We start from the raw sequence: 21,435 nt of genomic DNA, 5'->3' as shown, positions 1-21,435 counted from the left end.
GGGCCTTTATTCTTTTATTTATATATGCTGCCCCTGGGTTCTATTCTTCGAAAGCACACCATTTAAGTTCACCGTTTTTGCTGATGTCCAAATCTTCCTTCCTTTAAAATGAAAGTGTAAGAACTCTTTGCAGCCTCTGCTAGCTTGCCGTAGTGAGTGACATAAAAGATTTGGATGGACCTACATGACCAGAGCTAGCCCAGCATCTATACATGACGTCCGCTGTCACTCTGCACTTTTTATCTAATTTTCTTGTCTCTTTTATTGCACTTTGCCCCTGTTTTCTTATACGGTATGTACTGTACTCTACCTTTTTTGTAATTCTAGTGTATTTTATTGCATTGTATGTTTGTTTTTTTACCATGTTGTGAAGCACTTTGGTTTGGCTGTTAGTCATTTGTAAATGTGCTACAATATATAAATAAAACTGACTTGACTTGACTTGACATTTCCTCAATCTAAATGACAATAAGACAGAGGTCATTGTGTTTCTATTTGACTGGGCATTTTAAATTCTATTTTTACCTGTTATATGTGTAGTACCGTTTGCAGTACTATTTAAGTTGTGTTAACTGTGCACCTTGTGTTGTATTTTTATTAGCATCGTATTGACAGTACCTTTGTACTTTGTGCAGCACTTTGGTCAACCTCGGTTGTTTGTAAACATGCTATATTATATATATATATATAATATATATAAATCAATTTGACCTTGACCTAGTGTACCTTGTCATTTCTTCAGAGCCTTCCGTTAAGTAAAAGCCAGCTCGTTGCCGTTCTCACCAGCATGTCCCGGTACTTGGGGTTCGTCCTCTTCTCACGCAGATCCCTCTTCAGGCGGTCGTCCTGCGTCTCGTCCCGGACCACCTCCTGCAGCAGGAACTCCAGGTCCTTCTCTTTAGGCCCCGTCTGCACCCGTCGCCCCGTCTGCACCCGTCGCCCCCCCGTCACTTCTCTGCTCTCCTCCTCCTCCTTGACCTCCGTGCCGGCGTCCCACTCGTCCGGAGGCTCGCTTTTGACCGCGGCCGCAGAGAAGTAACTGAAGGAGGAGAAAGGAGGAGGATGCATCAATTGTAGGGAGTCATATTGAATATCAGAAAATACAGAGTCCCAATCTGACATTTGTATTTTCCTAGATAATATAGCAGCACGGTGCACACTTCAAGTATATTAAAGTTAGTAAAAAAAACTATTCAATGTAGGCAAGATATGCTCTGTAATTGAATAGTTAATAAAGAAAATAAAGAATAAAAGAATAAATAATAATGAAAATAAGTGCCTATCACAGCTTTCCCTTAATGGTTTTCATTAATATATATATATTTTTTTTTTATCCACTTTTTCTCCTATTTTTCTTGTATTTTTCTCCCATCCCAATTTTTGTCGTTATGCCAATTCCCCCCTCCCCTTCCTGGTCGTTGCGCGCATTTTCCTCCTACTTGCCGGTCTAGGGAGCCCTGAAGTCTATCACATGCTCCCTCCGATACATCTTTCACCTGGCAGCGAGGACTCTCATTGGGTGAGTGTAACGCGTGGGAGGGCACACTACCTCACCCAGATCCCTTCCTCGCTGTGTGTGCAGGCGCCCTGACCGACCTGTAGGAGTCGCTGTTTACAACGACCAGATTACCACCCACCGTTAAGATAATTAGTTTACCATTCGCGGTCGCTATACCGAGGTCGCAGTAATAGTTTACCGCTGTTCAGATCACGTCGAAGAATATAGACACATCCCAGTGACCTGCGACCTGTGCTAACGCTCTTGGGAAATGCAGTGTTGTAGTTTTCAACATTTTCACCTTTTATTTTTAAACCAATGCTGCCATCTACTGACAACAGAAAGTGTTGTCTAATCGTCACCTTGAGAGCCACTTCCGTATACAGCGTCGCCCCAAACCCATTCATGAGATTCCCACGTCTTACTGGGAGTGGGGCGTGGCCGTATTTGGTCCCAGACAATAAGAGTGGCTGCGATTGGTCACCGTGACGTTAGTGTGTTCTGGGTGCATAGCGGCTGTGGACGGGTGACCGCTGGGGTTTGTGAGGTAGTGTGTTCTGGTGCACAGCGGCTGTGGACAGATTGTTCTGGTGCACAGCGGCTGTGGACAGATTGTTCTGGTGCATAGCGGCTGTGGACGGGTTACCGCTGGGGTTTGTGAGGTAGGGTGTTCTTCTGTCCTGCACCAACTTCCTCCTCCTCCTCCTCCTGTTTCACCACAGCCGTCCATTTATCCTCTTCTGGATCGTCGCCATCAAAGAAACTGCACAACAAACACAGTACATACATTGACATGTTAAAAAGATGCCCTCCTCACTAGGGATGCTCGATATTGGGTTTTTTACCGATACCGATATACCGATATTGTCCAACTCTTAATTTCCGATACCGATATCAACCGATACCGATATATGCAGGGTTTCCCCCCCCCCCCCACCAAATGGAATAATTTCAGGTAATTAACATTACATATCTCTTGTTGTGGAATTAACACAACATTATGCATACTTTTGACAATAAATAAAATCAGAATTTGTTCTTACTTGCTTGCCTGGGTAAATAAAGGTTATAGAAATGTAAAAAATATATATATATATATGTAAGGGATAATGTATAGCTACGAGGTCATTGTCGCAAAATAATTGACCGACAGAGTTTAAAATACCGAGCTGCCTCTGCGAGGTGTTTTAAACGTCAGTGAAGGTCAATTATTTTGCGATGATGACCGAGTATAGCTATACATTATCCCGCTTATTACATGGCTAACTTACTAACAATATACCTAATTCATTTGACAAATCGCAGTTGTTCTGTGGCTCTGTCAGCCCAAATAAAGTGATTATTATTATCGCGGGCAGCCCGGCAGGTGTGTCTGATTGGCTGCACTGAAACAGTGTGTGTCAGTGGGGCTTGATTACTCCAGCTGCGAAAAACAATAATCACCGGTGGTTATCGAAAAATAATTCACCGCTGTCGGGGGCTATTGACCAATCACAAGCAAGCATTTCGGCGAATGTGAAAACGCCATGTAATAAATATATATATATATATTTTTTTGAAAACCGATACCAATATTTTCCGATATCACATTTTAATGCCGATATCGGCCGATAATATCGGTAGGCCGATAATATCGGACATCCCTACTCCTCACATGTTTTAACACTTTAGAGATGTTGTATATATGGAGTAACAATTTGTTTGGCATGGTTTTTCCACCAAACATTTTCAATAACCTAGTGAAAAGCAGCATCCCTTGCCCTCATTGAGAATGCAAGGATCTATGGACGCCCTGCCCCCCCCCTTCCCCCCTCACGTCACCCAAGCCGCTTAATTTGATCTTTTTCCACCTGAATGGTTCATAAAAACAACACTTCTTAGCTCACACGATCTTGTTATAACTAAGTCGCACTTTTAATGTAAATTGTGCCTCTATGCATTATGCACTTTTACTATGATATGCACTTTAGGGGATGTTGATATCAACTTTAGCATTTGTCCTTTTATACGGTCTGTGTTTTTTTTTTAAATGCTGTACTGTTTCTACTCTGCTCCTGTATTGGATTAGTTGTAGACACACAGTGTTTGCTAACACTGTTCCTAATGTATGCAAAGGACATGTCGTCAGTTTGTGACTGCAACTTGTTCCTGTTCGTGGACGACTCAGCCCTGCTGGTCTCTGACAAGAACAAGTTACAGGTTGAAAAAACCCTCAGCTCAGAACTCGGCAGTATCTGCACCTGGCTCGCTGATAACAAACTATCATTACACCTGGGTAAAACAGAGTCCATTCTCTTCGGATCAAATAACAAACTCAGCAAGACCGACGGCTTCTCAGTTACAGTGGGTGACAATATTGTCAAAGGAAAGATGAAATTACATACCTAGGTTCCATCCTAGAGGCAAATCTTTCCTGTGACAAAATGGCATCCAAGGTAATAAAAAAAGTCAACCAACGAACTAGATTCTTGTACCGGATCTCCTCTCTGGTAAACAAGAATACACTGAAGACTCTGGCAGGAGCACTCATTCAAGGGTACTACGACTATGCTTGCACCTCAAAGGCGCTAAAAACAAGATTATTACAAACATCACAAAACAAACCTCCTAATGTACAGTATCCTCCCAGTCCCCATCATATGTATATACTATACTCTGTCAGGATCTATGGGTAACAGTACTGTATATTTGCATATCATATATGTCACAAATGTAACAGTACTATATACCTGTATGTCATGTATGTCCCTATGCCATAGATGTCATGATGTCATGTATGTTGAGTATGTCATAAATGTCACTATGAATTGAAAATGGGGGACCCTGATGTAAACAAGACAAACGTCTTTCTCTGGTCTGCATCCCCTTAACAATTGTGTGTATTGAGCCGTACTGTAATTTGTACCCATTCTGCAATCTGTTAAATAAAGTTTTCATTCATTCACAAACAACTTGAACTAGATTCTTGTACCGGATCTCCTCTCTGGTAAACAAGAATACCCTGAAGACTCTGGCAGGAGCACTCATTCAAGGGTACTACGACTATGCTTGCACCTCATGGTACCAAAGCACCTCAAAGGCGCTAAAAACAAGATTATTACAAACATCACAAAACAAACTGGTCAGACTACTACTTGACCTGACTCCTAGAACCTACCTCACCCCTGCCCACTTTGACTACCTAGGATGGCTTAGAGTAGACAACAGAGTACAGCAACTTGCAATGGGCCTGGTCTACAAGATACACTATACGACTAAGGTACCCATGTACATGTCAAAATACTTCCCAAAGGTCAGTGAATACCACGACCACAACACCAGAGGGAGCTCCACAAATCATGTTAAACCCAGATTCGGCTCAAACAAGGGACTAAACACGTTTCGCAATTATGCCACATCAATGTGGAACGCCCTACCCAAAGCTGTAAAGGAATGTGAATCCCTACCCACATTCAAAACCGCTCTAAAAGAGCACCTACGGGAGGCTACAATTCGAAACTGGCCACCGTAAATGTCCAAACCCCGCCACCCCCTCCTAATAGACAGTCTCCTCCCCTCCGTATGTATATATTCTCTCCCCACACCGTATGTATATTTCTCTCCCACCCCCTCCTAATGTAGTCTCCTCACCACCGTATGTATATACGGTATTCTCTCCCCACCGTATGTATATTTATCTCCCACCCACCCACCCCCTCCTAATGTACAGTATCCTCCCCATCATATGTATATACTATCTATGCGTAACAGTACTGTATATTTGCATATCATATATGTTGTGAAGGGCCAGATTAAACCGAATATATATATTTATTTATATATATATATTTAATTGTATTTGTATATTCTCTAATATTCCCTGATATCCCTTGTATATTCCTTGTACAATATGCATTGAATATCCATTCTAGCCTACTGAACATCCCATAATAGTCTCCATTCTACTATTGGTCGAGACCTTGGTGCCAGGCTGCCATACCCCTCAGACCCAGTTCAAACGTACCGCTCCACATGTACGAACAAGTCCTAGTTCCGCGTAGGAATCTGACTACCGCACCACTAATGGGACTATTTGTTCATAGTGCGTATATATACTGCGCTACTAAAGTAGGACTTTCTTTTCAGTCCAGTTTCTTACCCTCCAATAGAGTCACAGACGTAAAGCCTCCCCGCGACGCCACGTGTGGGAGTAAGGCCAAGTTCGCCTACCATCGGTATTGAGACATCGTGTATATTAATATTTGAATAGTCATATTTGGCACTATATCGTCGAGTTGGACGTAGTCTATTAAGCTAATAATAGTCTGTTAATATATAGTGCTTCGTGCGGTGAGAATACTACCGTAGTCAGTACCCCATCGTTTCGGGCAGAGAACTGGCTGCTTATCCAGGGTGGTTGACCCCACGTGAAGCTGCACCCGAGGAGCCCCAGAGCCGACGAGCGAGTGGACCTGTATACCGGATTATTCTACCGACGACAGCCCGCCTTCCCAGGCACGGATTATGCTTTGTATACTTTGATTATTCCATGGATAAAGACCCCCGACACTGCCGTGTGTTGGAACCCCCCCCCTGGAGAGGACGCAAGGTGAGGAGACGCTCTGCAAGACGAGGTCGCTTCACGTCTCTCCTCCGTGGACCGGAGTACGCCGGCCCACAAAGAGTCCACCTGCTTTCATCTGTGGTCCAAGGATCGCCGGCGCATTGAACGGCACTACAGTGGGTTCACCTGGGATACCCTTGGCCGGATGAGGCAGCCGGATTCTACCCCCCCCCCCCCTCCTACTCCTGTCGGCTTACAAGCGACCGGATTAACCCCCCCTAGTGTGTCCAGTATATAATCATTAAAGTATCATTGCTGTTATTCCTTAACTATTCCAGGTCGTATATGTACCACCTGCGCCTTCAGAGATTGGACATTCTCTATTGATATACCGACGAATACTCTTGCCATAAAAGTGCATACTAATTTCCATTCATAAATGTGATTGATTTGATTAAGTGCTTGCTCTACACACCATCGCTGTGTAGAAATAAAGACCTATTTCTAATTCGTACATTTGTGTTGGATCCGTTTCATCTACGTGACAGTGTTCATCATAATATATTTATGCCGTGTACTGGGTGGCCGAATATTAAGTACAAAGGTAGTGGTAGTAAGTATCATATCTAGTAATACAGTCAGGGAATTGTACCCCTCAGTTACAATTGGTCCTTCGAGCCGGAGGGTAATTAGTGTAATATTAATATAGTGTTATTAATATTGAAATGGCCTATGATGAACACTCCACGAAACGATCCTCCTAACCAACGCCCGCAGCGCGAACGACGGCTCCCTCAGTACTTAGAGGCTTACGCTGTCAGTCAACAACCTAGTCTTCTACTAACAGTAAACGCGGTAAAACTAGAAAGTAAAAGTATGTCTAACCCCAACGCCCAGACTACCCCGACCATAGAGGCCCCTACGGGCTCTAATGTAACTGACCAAGTTCACGGTGGGGACCAGTGGGAACCAGACATGACTTCACACCCCGCCAGTACTGAAGAAGTAGTCCCCGATGAGTCCCGGGAGGAATACAACGCTACCGAGAGAGAACTCGGCACGGAAGAAGACGGGGAGAGCACCGTGGAGATAGAGCTCCAAGGCTCCGCAAGGAGTACCCCGAGGGAAGGCTCCCCTATACAACCGCCTTCTCCCAGCGAGGCAGAGAGGACCCTACAGCAGGCCTTCCTCATCAGCCTGAACGCCGCTGCTGAACGCGACCGACTGCAGATCCAGCAGCGGAGCGAAGAAGAGCATATACGTCTAGAACTAAGACGCATTCAGAGAGAAGAGAATGTGCCCCAAGACCGAGCAGACAGCCAGCGAGCAGCTGCTGGTGCTCTACGGGACGCAGAGCGCGACAGACAGCAAGCGCAACTAATAGAACAGCTGATCAGACGGACAACACCCTCTCCCTCCGCCAGAGGCTCCAGGAACTCGTCTAGACACACCTCCAGGGCGGCATCCCCTAGCCGAGTAAACAACCCTGAACTTGACCAACAGACGAGGTCTATACCCCCCACAGACCACCTCCCCCCACCGGTCCAAGCGAGACCTAGCAACCGGGAAGGAGCAGCATATCCTGTGGAGAGGCTAAACCAGAGACTACAAGCACTGGATGACCTAACTGAAGACGGAGAGGAGGAGAACCACGCCCGACGACAGCACAGTACTCTACCGGACCAGGAGGTCCGGTACAGCCCAGGCTATACTCCCGCGGAGCTGCGCTACAGACCCCCGACTCTATACACGGGTGAGCACGACGCACGACCCGCACCGAGGAACAGCACCTGGACAAGCGGGCCATGGTACACTGCCGGTACCAGCCCATACCAAGGAGCGGGAGGAGACTCGCCTAGGAGGCCTCTCCCCCAACGCTCGCCGATGTATCCACAGTCAGCGTCATACATTGGCCCGCCTATGGTACCCGACTTCACCCAAGAGAACCGGGCCCAGTATACAGAACTCCGCATGTGTCTGGAGACCATGTTGGTGGATGTATTGGATGAACGCCATAAATACGCCATCCTACTGAAGCACTTAAAGGTACCCCGCGCACATAATATAGCGCTCGCCTACGCGACTTCCACCACCCCATACACAGCAGCGCTGGTAGCATTGGACCAGAGGTATGGGCGCATATGGGATTACGTGATCCAGGAGATCCGACACATCGACCGCTTACCCCCAGCAATAGACAATCGAGCACTGGACGACCTGTCCATCAGAGTGCAGTCCCTGGTAGGGATGTTGGGAGCGCAGAGAGAGAAGGGGAGGCATGAACTTTACGCCAACTCAAATGTGGAAAGGATCTTGGAGAAGCTGCCGCCCGCTCGACAGGAGCGTTTTAGGCGACAGAGGGACCACCGAGACCCGAATGGCCCCGAACCGAACCTCCTCGATCTAGCAGACTTCCTGGCGAGAGAAGTCAGCAGCCTACGGCTAGATACATTCGGACGGAGCACCCCTGGCTCCAGAGAAGGAACCAGACGACTAAATGATGGAAGAAGATCGGTGACTGTGATGCACCAATCGGAGTCAGTACCGAGCAGCAGGAGCCACAGTACCCCCTCCAGAACGGAGAAGTGGAAGATAGTGTGCCCCTACTGTGAGAAAGAACACTGGCTAGCGCAATGTGACTCCTTCCCCAAGCTGAACGCGGAGGAAGCAAGTCAATGGATAAAGTCCAACAAGCGCTGTTTTCGCTGTGCGCGCTCACACATGGCAGCCGAATGCCGCTTAAAGAAAAGGTGCACCAAGTGCGATGGAGCCCATCTGGACATACTTCACGACAGTAACAGACGGCGCCCTTCACCCGCACCATCCAGCAGCAAAGCGAGCGTCATGTACATCGATCCCGCCAGCAGCAGTGGAGCCCGAGTACTCCTAAAAGTAGTGCGTGTGACACTAAGCTACCAGAATAAAGTCCTGGACACTTACGCCGTCCTCGATGACGGGTCAGAGAAGACCCTGCTGCTCGCCTCCGCTGCGGCCCAGCTAGGGCTGCGGGGAAGCGAAACCCAAATGACAATTCGGACAATAAGACGAGATTTGAAGACGATAAAGGGCGAGAATGTCTCATTCTCTATCGCAGCAAGCGGCCAGCCTGAGCGACGGTACCAGATTACAGACGCTTTCACCAGCCAAGAAATAGGACTGTCGCGGTACACATACCCCGTCGCCAAGCTGATGGAGAAATATGCACATCTGCGCAAGTTACCGATCCCGCTCATAGACAATGCTATGCCGACCCTGTTGATAGGCTCCGACCATGCAGACCTCATTGTCCCGATAGACCGGGTTCATACCGGACCCCGAGGCTGTCCTGCAGCAGTCGAGACCCGTTTGGGATGGATTCTCCAAGGCCCGCTCGCCAAATCTCTCAACCGAAGTACAGCCACTAGATGTCTCCACTCCCGAGTCACAGAGGGAGAAACCGCACTCCTGCAACACGTAGAGCGGCTATGGACCTTGGAACAAATGCCCTTTAAGAACGGAAAGAAAGACATTCGCTCTAAAGATGACATTTACGCCATTCACCTCCTCGAGACAGGGACCAAGAGAGTCCCGGTCAACGGCGTGTTGAGATACGCCACGCCACTCCTGCGGCGAGAAGGAATGCCTACTTTCCACGCCAAGACAGACGCCACAGAACGGTACCTGCTGAACACGGAGCGGCGCTTAGCCAAGAACCCCGCCCAAGAGAGTGTATACCGCGCTGAGATTGAGAAGCTCATCACAGCGGGACACGTCACAAAGATGGACATTAAAGAGGCTGACCAGACCACTGAATCGTGGTACGTGCCTCACCACAAGGTCCATCACAACGGTAAAGACCGCATAGTATTTAACTGCAGCTACCAGATCGGATCCCAAAATCTGAATAAAGAGTTACTGCCCGGTCCCACACTCGGCCCCTCCCTACTCGGCGTTCTACTCCGCTTCTGCCAGGAAAAGGTGGCCATCAGCGGGGACATTAAAGGAATGTTCCTGCAGGTGAGATTAGTAGAGGAGGACAAGCCCCTGTTACGGTTCCTATGGAGAGAGAAGCCAGGAGATGAGCACCCATCCATCTACCAATGGGAAGTCCTCCCCTTCGGAACGACGTGCAGCCCCTGCTGTGCTACATTTGCACTACAGAAACATGTAGCAGAGGACCCAGCAGCGGACGAAGAGGTCCGACACAGCGTAAAGAACAGCTTCTACGTAGACAACTGTCTACAAAGCCTTTCAACCCAAGAAGAAGCCGAGGCTCTCCTGATTAAACTCCGCGCCTCATTGATCAAAGGCGGCTTTGATCTCAGGCAGTGGGCCAGCAGCGATCCGCAAGTACTGCGCAGCCTCTCCTCCGAGGACAAGGCAGCCAGCAGCGAGACCTGGATGGCTACAATCCCGGGAGAAGCCCAGGAGATGACCCTGGGATTGGTGTGGCGATTCAAAACAGATTCGCTTCACTACAGACACAAGCCCCTGACTACGGAGCAGGGAAGGCCGGCGGCGGCGCCGACCACCAGACGGAGTGTGTACACAACACTCGCCCGACAATATGACCCGCTAGGATGTATTCTACCGTACACCACCAGGGCAAAAATGATTGTACGAGCATTGTGGGACAAGGACCAGGGCTGGGACGACCCCATTCCCGCACACCTTGCATCCACCTGGAGAGAGTGGGAGATGGAGCTCCACTCACTCCCAGGCGTTAATATGTGCCGAAGCTACTTCCCACCCACGGTGAGGCCAGAGACATGTAAAATGGACTTACACGTCTTCAGTGACGCCTCAGAGGTCGCATACGGATCAGTAGCCTACTTGCGGGCCCAAGAGAAGGGGGGAGAGATCTACACAGCATTTGTCCTCGCCCGCTCGAGAATAGCCCCACGCAAGCAACAATCTATCCCACGTCTAGAGCTCTGCGCAGCCCTAGCCGGAGCGCACCTAGCCACGCTCATCCAACGTGAGCTCACCATACCGGTGTCTAGAACAATCCTGTGGTCAGATTCCACGACGGTGCTCGCCTGGATCAAATCGGACTCATGCAAGTACAAAGTCTTCGTGGGAGTCAGAGTCACCGAGATTCAAGACTTAACCGAAGAGTTAACCGGAGAAACAGAGTGGCGCTACGTTGATACAAAACAGAACCCAGCTGACGTCATCACCCGGGGGATGCCCCTGGATGACCTCACCCGTCGCAATGTCTACAGTGACGGCCCCGCATTCCTAAGACTCCCGGAAGGACAGTGGCCCATGCCTATCCCGAGGGAAGCAAGTCCAGAGGAGGTGGAAAATAAGAAGTCTGTGTTCTGTGGATTGAGCACCGTAGCCTCCACCGACCCTAACATAGACGATTGCACGTCCATAGAGAGTGCACAACAAAGAACATTCCTGCGGTACCACCCGGAGTGCAAGTCCCCCGCTGATATGTCAGCAGCTAACTACGAGGAAGCAGAATTGCTTCTACTGCAGCGAGCCCAGAGAGACAATTTGACAGAAGGAACAGTCGTCATGATTATTGATCAATCACTGCCCAGAGCTATGTGGCCGGCCGGCCGCGTAAGCAAAGTGATCACCGGTGCCGACGGCAAGGTCCGAGCAGCTGAAGTGCTCGTCCAGGGTCGCACTTACACCCGTCCCGTGGCGAGGCTCATAGAACTGCCCCGACTCCCAGACACAATCGATGATGACCATGACCCTATAACCCTATGACTTTGTGAAGTTGACTGACCCCTACAGCAAACCCTTATGTGTAAATAGACAACGCGATTAATCTGTCTCTGTTTAACTGATTAGGTCTGGGACCAATCAGGGGGTGGCTGTTGTGAAGGGCCAGATTAAACCGAATATATATATTTATTTATATATATATATTTAATTGTATTTGTATATTCTCTAATATTCCCTGATATCCCTTGTATATTCCTTGTACAATATGCATTGAATATCCATTCTAGCCTACTGAACATCCCATAATAGTCTCCATTCTACTATTGGTCGAGACCTTGGTGCCAGGCTGCCATACCCCTCAGACCCAGTTCAAACGTACCGCTCCACATGTACGAACAAGTCCTAGTTCCGCGTAGGAATCTGACTACCGCACCACTAATGGGACTATTTGTTCATAGTGCGTATATATACTGCGCTACTAAAGTAGGACTTTCTTTTCAGTCCAGTTTCTTACCCTCCAATAGAGTCACAGACGTAAAGCCTCCCCGCGACGCCACGTGTGGGAGTAAGGCCAAGTTCGCCTACCATCGGTATTGAGACATCGTGTATATTAATATTTGAATAGTCATATTTGGCACTAAATCGTCGAGTTGGACGTAGTCTATTAAGCTAATAATAGTCTGTTAATATATAGTGCTTCGTGCGGTGAGAATACTACCGTAGTCAGTACCCCATCGTTTCGGGCAGAGAACTGGCTGCTTATCCAGGGTGGTTGACCCCACGTGAAGCTGCACCCGAGGAGCCCCAGAGCCGACGAGCGAGTGGACCTGTATACCGGATTATTCTACCGACGACAGCCCGCCTTCCCAGGCACGGATTATGCTTTGTATACTTTGATTATTCCATGGATAAAGACCCCCGACACTGCCGTGTGTTGGAACCCCCCCCCTGGAGAGGACGCAAGGTGAGGAGACGCTCTGCAAGACGAGGTCGCTTCACGTCTCTCCTCCGTGGACCGGAGTACGCCGGCCCACAAAGAGTCCACCTGCTTTCATCTGTGGTCCAAGGATCGCCGGCGCATTGAACGGCACTACAGTGGGTTCACCTGGGATACCCTTGGCCGGATGAGGCAGCCGGATTCTACCCCCCCCCCCTCCTACTCCTGTCGGCTTACAAGCGACCGGATTAACCCCCCCTAGTGTGTCCAGTATATAATCATTAAAGTATCATTGCTGTTATTCCTTAACTATTCCAGGTCGTATATGTACCACCTGCGCCTTCAGAGATTGGACATTCTCTATTGATATACCGACGAATACTCTTGCCATAAAAGTGCATACTAATTTCCATTCATAAATGTGATTGATTTGATTAAGTGCTTGCTCTACACACCATCGCTGTGTAGAAATAAAGACCTATTTCTAATTCGTACATTTGTGTTGGATCCGTTTCATCTACGTGACAGTGTTCATCATAATATATTTATGCCGTGTACTGGGTGGCCGAATATTAAGTACAAAGGTAGTGGTAGTAAGTATCATATCTAGTAATACAGTCAGGGAATTGTACCCCTCAGTTACAATATATGTCACAAATGTAACAGTACTATATACCTGTATGTCATCGTCATGTATGTCCCTATGCCATAAATGTCATGATGTCATGTATGTTGAGTATGTCATAAATGTCACTATGAATTGAAAATGGGGGACCCTGATGTAAAACAAGACAAACGTCTTTCTCTGGTCTGCATCCCCTTAACAATTGTGTGTACTGAGCCGTACTGTAATTTGTACCCATTCTGCAATCTGTTAAATAAAGTTTTCATTCATTCATTCATTCATTTGCTCTGTACCTGTATTCCAATGTGGATTCGTCCATACATGATGGCAAATAAAATCTCTGACTCCCGACTCTAAGAGGTACATAAAAGGGCGCTGTGGTGACAAGTTCTGCACAAATAACAATCTGTATAGTCAGAGTCATGCCTCCACGAGGAGGTAACAGTAGAAAATCCATGCTCATCCCACCTGACGTTCTGGTACTTCTGCTGGACAGTTTTAGGGCTCGTGTCCATAAGCGGACGTTTTTTTTTTCAAGGCGGACCGCTTTGAAAAGCAAAAAAAAAAAAAAGCTCAGAGTGTTTTCCTGAGTCTCGCGACTGCCGCGGCTCCGCCACTTGCTCGATGTTGATTGGTCGGTCGGAAAAAGTTACCTTGATGAGCGCCGCTCCTCTCCAAAAGTTGAACTAGTTTCAACTTTAGGCGCTGGGAGCGCTCCGCCCCCCAAAAACGCTGCCGCCGAGAGCGCTAAAAACGCGAGGCGCGGCGCTGGGAAAAGGAGCGCGCCTGTCGCGTCTGTAGCATAGAAATGAATGACAGAAAGGAGCCGACAACTTAGGGCTGGGCGATATAACGATAACGATAAATATCGCGATATATTTTAATAATCGATATCGAATATTGAAATTTAAAAAAAAATCGAAAAATCGTTTTTTTTTATATATATAATTTTTTTTTTTTTTTTTTTTTGGCCTGCAACAGGGCAGCGGACAGACTTGTCTTTCTTGCCTGCAACTTAAAGTAATGGCTTTGCTTGTCCAAATGACAATACTGACCAAATTGAGATTTATTTTTCTCTTGTCCATTTATTTTGTTTGCTTTCTAATTTAAAATACATTTTGAAACCGTCTGTACACAGTAGGCTATGTGTGCTAGCAGAACTAGACTCCAGTCACGAGTCACGGTGCACATGTGCGGTGGTTTGTCCACCAAAAAAGCGCCAAAAGATCGAAAATAAACTAACAGAGCCAGAACTGTTCAACTCCTCTGGAGCCACAGCCAGCAGAGAAGCCGGTTTACTTTAGCTTTTAAACCAGCTGCAGCCTGAGAACTGGAGTGTGAGGGGATGTAACACTAAAGATGGCGGCAACGACAAAGAATTGCTGCAAAATAAACATACATCTGTTGTTAAAAAAAAAAAAAAAAAAAAAAAAAATGTAATACTTATAACAATTCGATAATTATCGATATCGAGAAATAAAATAAAATTATCATATCGTTATCGCGATATAATTTTTTTCCATATCGCCCAGCCCTACGACAACTCATAAAACGTCGTCCGCCGTGGAGTGTGGACACAACAAGCCCTTAGTGTCGTTTTTTAAGAACAGAAAAAGTGACACCACCAGCGGTCCTCCTCACCAGTGACCAGACGTAGACGCGGCTCCGGCACCTTGAGCAGGCTGGTGATTCTGGACCGAGTTGAGTAGCTTGGTGATGTTCTGCTCTCTGGTCTGGTCCATCTGGACCACTGCCCGCTACACACACACACACACACATGGAGGAGTGTTACTTCTAGCTGGTTATAAGTTAAAGGGGAACTATTTTACTATTTCTTTCACTATTTGGGCACTTTTACACAATTCCTGTGAGTTTATGGAACACCTCTGTAATTTTTAATTTTTTTTTAATTCATTGTTTTGTATTTCTAATCAAGTCCTCAAAAACAGCATTTTTCTACCTCAAGATCTTAAGCCGTTTTGGGAACTGTGTGGAGTGTGTGAGTCTCAGCAGCCACATGGGGCCACATTATTATGCAGCTGAGTCTCTCTGACATCACAAATCAGCACATTTTCAGATGACTCAGTTCAGTGAGGGTGAATATCGTGAGAGGAGAATTGGAAGAATGCGCCAATATGAGAATTAGAGACATAGATCATATTAATATAAGTCCACATAGCTAGGAAACAATGCTAAACACTGAAAAAGGCCATTTATAAGATAGTTCCCCTTTAACTTGTGTGCCTAACTGTATCCAAGCAAGGGTACCAACCAGGAGACCATGTTTGTCAAGGCCCTGCTTTGAAGCCGCGTTGTCCTGATATCGGGTGGGACACGGGTCAGCTTGAAGCCTTTTTACAACGCATCCGCGTTTCCGGGTTCCTGTTTTTTGCGCTCTGATTGGCCAGGTCATGTGACACATGAGCGCCAATCGTGGGACGGCAAGTTTCTACACTGGTTAAGCTTAGGCACTCTTTCGAAGTTGGTTAAGGTTAGAGTTTGTCTTAGAGCGTGGCGATAGAACGCCAGGTAGTTTGCAGGCTGTTCCGACGCGGAAATGGGCAAACAAGCTATTGGGGCGCACAATACATGTCACATGACCTGGCCAATCAGAGCGGCCGGAAACGCGGATGCGTTGTAAAAAAAAGGCTACACGCCACCACCGGTCACCAGACAAAGGCTAGTTTACCTGTGAGCGTGTGTTTTTCTATTGACATGGGGATACATACATTTACATTGCCATCTCTCTCTCTCTCTCACACACACACACACACACACACACACACACACACACACACACACACACACACACACACACACACACACACACACACACACACAGTGGAGATATATAGCAGCATCCTTGTGACCTGACGTACCGATCTTCTGTCGCCCTGCTTCCTCCTCACAGCTCCCCATCTTGCGTACCACATGCCAATCTCGCGCCCCTTCAGATGTGCCGGAGGACGCTCTCGTTGTTGTCCATCACCACCGCGGTCCTGGTCGTCATGACCGCCAACGTCGGAATTCCTATGGGATCCTCTCCCACCTCCTCCTCCTCCTCCTCCTCCTCCTCCTCCTCCTCTGTCCCACCTCTCTCTACTGCCATCTCTACCGAACCCCCGACCTCCCCGGCCTCCCCTTCCGCCTCCTCTTCTTCCACCTGAATGAATGAATGAATGAATGAATGAATGAATGAATGAATGAAAACGTTATTTAACAGATTGCAGCATGGGTACAATACAGTACGACTCAATACACACAATTGTTAAGGGGATGCAGACCAGAGAAAGACGTTTCGTCTTGTTTACATCAGGGTCCCCCATTTTCAATTCATAGTGACGTTTATGACGTCATTATACACAACATACATGAATGACATCATGACATTTATGGCATAGGGACGGACATACATGACATACAGGTTACATTTGTGACATATACGATATGCAAATATACATCTACTGTTACCCATAGATCCTAACAGAGATTATATGCATATGATGGGGGGAGGATACTGTTAGTAAAAAATATACATACGGTGGGGAGAAATATACATACCTCCACCCCCATCACTATATCCATAACTCATAGCGCCGTCAGAGACTAGCGAAGCTATGTAAACAAAGCCGTCAGATAGCCAGTGTAACGTCCGATAGCCAGTGTAACGTCCGATAGCCAATGTAACGTCCCGTAACGTTCAGTTGACGTTATTATAGTTATCAAGGAATCAGTTTGGATGATAACTCAATGTCCAACGACTGCTTAGCAACGGAGTCGTATAGTTATTAGCTCGGTTAGCTAACGTTAGCTGTGTCGACTAAATTACACCTTCAATGAAAACGTGGGACTGGAAAAAGCACACGAAGATACTATAGGTCATAACGTAATGTGAATAGTAATGTCAACTACACACAGCAGCGCCCCAAAACATTAGCTATGATGAGATGTGATGCTGCCTGCCGGGGAGAGACTACATGCCCTTGTGGGGCCTGCATACCCAGCATGCCTTACGGTAGGACAGGACAATACATCACGTGGCTTCGAGCATGTGCATCTATGCTTCTAGGCCTGCTGATAATAATAACATTATTATTATTATTATTATTATTATTATTATTATTATTATTATTATTATTATTATTATTATTATTATTATTATTATTATTATTATTATTATAATAATAATAATAATAATAATAATAATAATAATAATAATAATAATAATAATAATAATAATAATAATAATAATAATAATAATAATAATAATAATAATAATAATAATAATAATAATAATAATAATAATAATAATAATAATAATAATAATAATAATAATAATAATAATAATAATAATAATAATAATAACAATAATAATAATAACAGTTTGAGACCCACAAGAGACCACTACACATGTGACTACACACATTGGCCTTTTAATATGGATAACATTTAAAGACATGATTATTGTACGATGAATTGAAAATGGGGGACCCTGATGTAAACTAGACGAAAGTCTTTCTCTGGTCTGCATCCCCTTAACAATTGTGTGTATTGAGCTGTACTTTATTGTACCCATTCTGCAATCTGTTAATAACATTCAATCAATCAATCAAATTATTGTACTGTAAATGAGAGCTATTTTACTGCATTACTTTTATCCTGTCTATTGTATACTTATTTTATGCCTATTCTTATGTCTGTAGGATCTCTGGTAAACAGTACTGTATATTTGTATATCTTGTATGTCATAAATGTAACAGTACTGTATATCTGTATGTTGTAAATGTCATGATGATATATATACAAATGTCATTATGAATTGAAAATGGAGGACCCTGATGTAAACAAGACGAAAGTCTTTCTCTGGTCTGCATCCCCAAGTGTGTGTATTGAGCCGTACTGTATATACCCATTCTGCAATGCAATCTGTTAATAAAAATGTCAATCAATCAATCAATCAATCAATGCACTTTATACACTGCACTACTTATATTGTCTATTGTATGCCTATTCTTATGTCCACTTTATCATTGCTTTTATTCTGTCAACTGTATGCTAATTGTATGCCTAGTGCATTGTATGCTATTTGCTGTGAAGCACTTTGAGCTGCAAATCCTGTATGAAAGGTGCTATATAAATATAAAGTTATTATTATTATTATTATGATGAGACAACTTTGTGTAATATAGCCTTTATTTTCAGATGGGTCATATTTTCAGGTTAGGTAGATATGGCCGTAGTCAGTGATGACAGGTGGGGAATGTCAAATTATCGTCACAGGGTCTTAAAATGATCGTTTGCAATATAACACATAGGTGTACACAGAGGGCAAAATTATCGTACAGAGATCTTCGTCGGCCGCAAAGCATAATGGGTATGCAGGCCCCACAAGGGCATTTAGTCTTTTCCGCAATCATTCCGGCAACGATGGCGGCGGCCGTGGCCCAAACAGTGCGAGGTTTGAGTGTAGTGAGCATGCTCTGCTGATACTCAGTTTACCGGTGTGATGAATGAATGAATGAATGAATGAATGAATGAATGAATGAATGAATGAATGAATGAACACTTTATTTAACAGATTGCAGCATGGGTACAATACAGTACGGGCCGGGGGATGCAGACCAGAGAAAGACTTTTGTCTTACATCAGGGTCCCCCGGTCAGGATTGATTGATTGATTGATTGATTGGTTGGTTGGTTGATTGATTGATTGCTTGATTGATTGATTGATTGATTGATTGATTGATTGATTGATTGATTGATTGATTGATTGATTGAAAACTGTATTAACAGATTGCAGAATGGGTACAATACAGTACGGCTCAATACACACAATTGTTAAGGGGATGCAGACCAGAGAAATACTTTCGTCTTGTTTACATCAGGGTCCCCCATTTTCAATTCATCATGACATTTATGACATACACAACATACATATACAGTACTGTTACATCCAGACATTTCTGACATACAAGATATACAAATATACAGTACTGTTTAATGACCCTTCTCACCCACTACACGGTGAATTTGAACGTTTATCCCCAGGGAGACGTTATAGACGGATGACTATAGATGGGTAATATAAATATCTACAATAAATCCTTTGTCCCAGGTGCTGTTAAGGTAATAACTAAATTAGGATCCACACCTAAGACAGCTGGTGCCCCTGAGGCTCCGCTGCAGGTTTTTGCACAGTAGGTTAATTTCCTGAACACTTATTTTATTCGTTTATTTGGACGGGACAATGCAAAATTAATGAACACTGTGGAGTGTAAAAATTGCCTGATATTTGGATATTGTGTACGTTGTAGACAGTGGTTTAGGAGGTAGATCAGTTGTCTGGCAATCCGGAGGTTCCCGGTTCGAATCCCGCTCCTCCCGGGCAGCGTGTCGATGTGTCCTTGAGCAAGACACTTAACCCCTAATTGCTCCCGAGGAGCAGGTTGGCACCTTGCATGGTTGCCTCCGCCGTCGGTCTGTGAATGTTTTGAGTGAATGTGTGAGTGAATGGGTAAAATGTGAGTAACAAATTGTAAAGCGCTTTGGATAAAAGCGCTATATAAAAAAGCAGCCATTTACCATTTGTATATTGTAAATTGTATTTTTATGATGGTGTATTGCTGAGTTATTCTTTACCTTTTACATTTCCCCTTTTATTATATTTGATATGTATGCATTGTCGTATGTATGTTCTTTTATGGGTTGTCTTTTCCGGTGAAACTGAAGGCACGTTTTTTTTACATTGTGGACCATAACGTTTTCATAAATCGTAAACCTAGCAACATCATTACCTATAGTGCAGTAAGCTAAGGCACCTTGAAATAGGAATGATGTAATACAAGGTAAAATCACATGCTAAGATTGTTTTGAGTGGGAGCCGTCCGTCAACGGTGTCCTTCGCTCGCCAAGCGGAGCCGCGTCTAAACCATCTGTTTTTTCTATTTCACTTCAAATGAGTCATTTGAAAAAGGAACAGACCTGAGACCTGTTGTTTAGCTGACCAGGGGCCCAGGGGTGGAGGGAGAGAGTGAGAGGAGGATGGAAGGATGGCAGCAGTATCTATGAATTGGACACTGCTGAGCTACTGTAGATAAGAGTGTCTCACTCCTGAGCTAGATACAAGTGTCTCACTCCTGAGCTAGATAAGAGCGGCTCACTCCTGAGCTAGATACGAGCGTCTCACTCCTGAGCTAGATAAGAGTGTCTCACTCCTGAGCTAGATAAGAGCGTCTCACTCCTGAGCTAGATAAGAGTGTCTCACTCCTGAGCTAGATAAGAGCGTCTCACTCCTGAGCTAGATAAGAGTGTCTCACTCCTGAGCTAGATAAGAGTGTATCACTCCTGAGCTAGATACAAGTGGCTCACTCCTGAGCTAGATAAGAGCGTCTCACTCCTGAGCTGGATAAGAGGGTCTCACTCCTGAGCTAGATAAGAGAGTCTCACTCCTGAGCTAGATAAGAGTGTCTCACTCCTGAGCTAGATAAGAGTGTATCACTCCTGAGCTAGATAAGAGTGTCTCACTCCTGAGCTAGATAAGAGCGTCTCACTCCTGAGCTAGATAAGAGAGTCTCACTCCTGAGCTAGATACAAGTGTCTCACTCCTGAGCTAGATAAGAGTGTATCACTCCTGAGCTAGATAAGAGTGTCTCACTCCTGAGCTAGATACGAGTGGCTCACTCCTGAGCTAGATAAGAGCGTCTCACTCCTGAGCTAGATAAGAGAGTCTCACTCCTGAGCTAGATACAAGTGTCTCACTCCTGAGCTAGATAAGAGTGTATCACTCCTGAGCTAGATAAGAGTGTCTCACTCCTGAGCTAGATACGAGTGGCTCACTCCTGAGCTAGATAAGAGCGTCTCACTCCTGAGCTAGATAAGAGTGTCTCACTCCTGAGCTAGATACGAGTGTCTCACTCCTGAGCTAGATAAGAGCGTATCACTCCTGAGCTAGATACGAGTGTCTCACTCCTGAGCTAGATAAGAGCGTCTCACTCCTGAGCTAGATAAGAGTGTCTCACTCCTGAGCTAGATAAGAGTGGCTCACTCCTGAGCTAGATAAGAGCGTCTCACTCCTGAGCTAGATAAGAGTGTCTCACTCCTGAGCTAGATAAGAGCGTATCACTCCTGAGCTAGATAAGAGTGTCTCACTCCTGAGCTAGATACGAGTGT

The 21,435-nt window shown here is 45.6% G+C and overlaps 1 protein-coding gene across 1 annotated transcript in view; it reads right to left on the bottom strand.

Moving 5' to 3' along the window:
* dhx36 (DEAH (Asp-Glu-Ala-His) box polypeptide 36) overlaps positions 1 to 17,243 on the bottom strand; it is a 118,394-nt gene extending 101,151 nt beyond the window's left edge. The window contains exons 1-5 of the mRNA XM_084311232.1: positions 16,829 to 17,243; positions 16,147 to 16,430; positions 14,909 to 15,024; positions 2,145 to 2,261; positions 784 to 1,039 (exon numbers count right to left, since the gene is read on the bottom strand). Of these exons, the coding sequence (XP_084167358.1) occupies positions 784 to 1,039; positions 2,145 to 2,261; positions 14,909 to 15,024; positions 16,147 to 16,430; positions 16,829 to 16,859 (804 nt within the window). The 5' untranslated portion in view covers positions 16,860 to 17,243. The remainder of the gene's footprint in view (positions 1 to 783; positions 1,040 to 2,144; positions 2,262 to 14,908; positions 15,025 to 16,146; positions 16,431 to 16,828) is intronic.
* Positions 17,244 to 21,435: the final 4,192 nt, after the last annotated feature.

Source organism: Notolepis coatsorum, assembly GCF_963971535.1.
Source record: "Notolepis coatsorum genome assembly, chromosome: 1".
Lineage (NCBI taxonomy): Eukaryota > Metazoa > Chordata > Actinopteri > Aulopiformes > Paralepididae > Notolepis > Notolepis coatsorum.
This window is presented reverse-complemented; position numbering and strand designations above follow the sequence as displayed.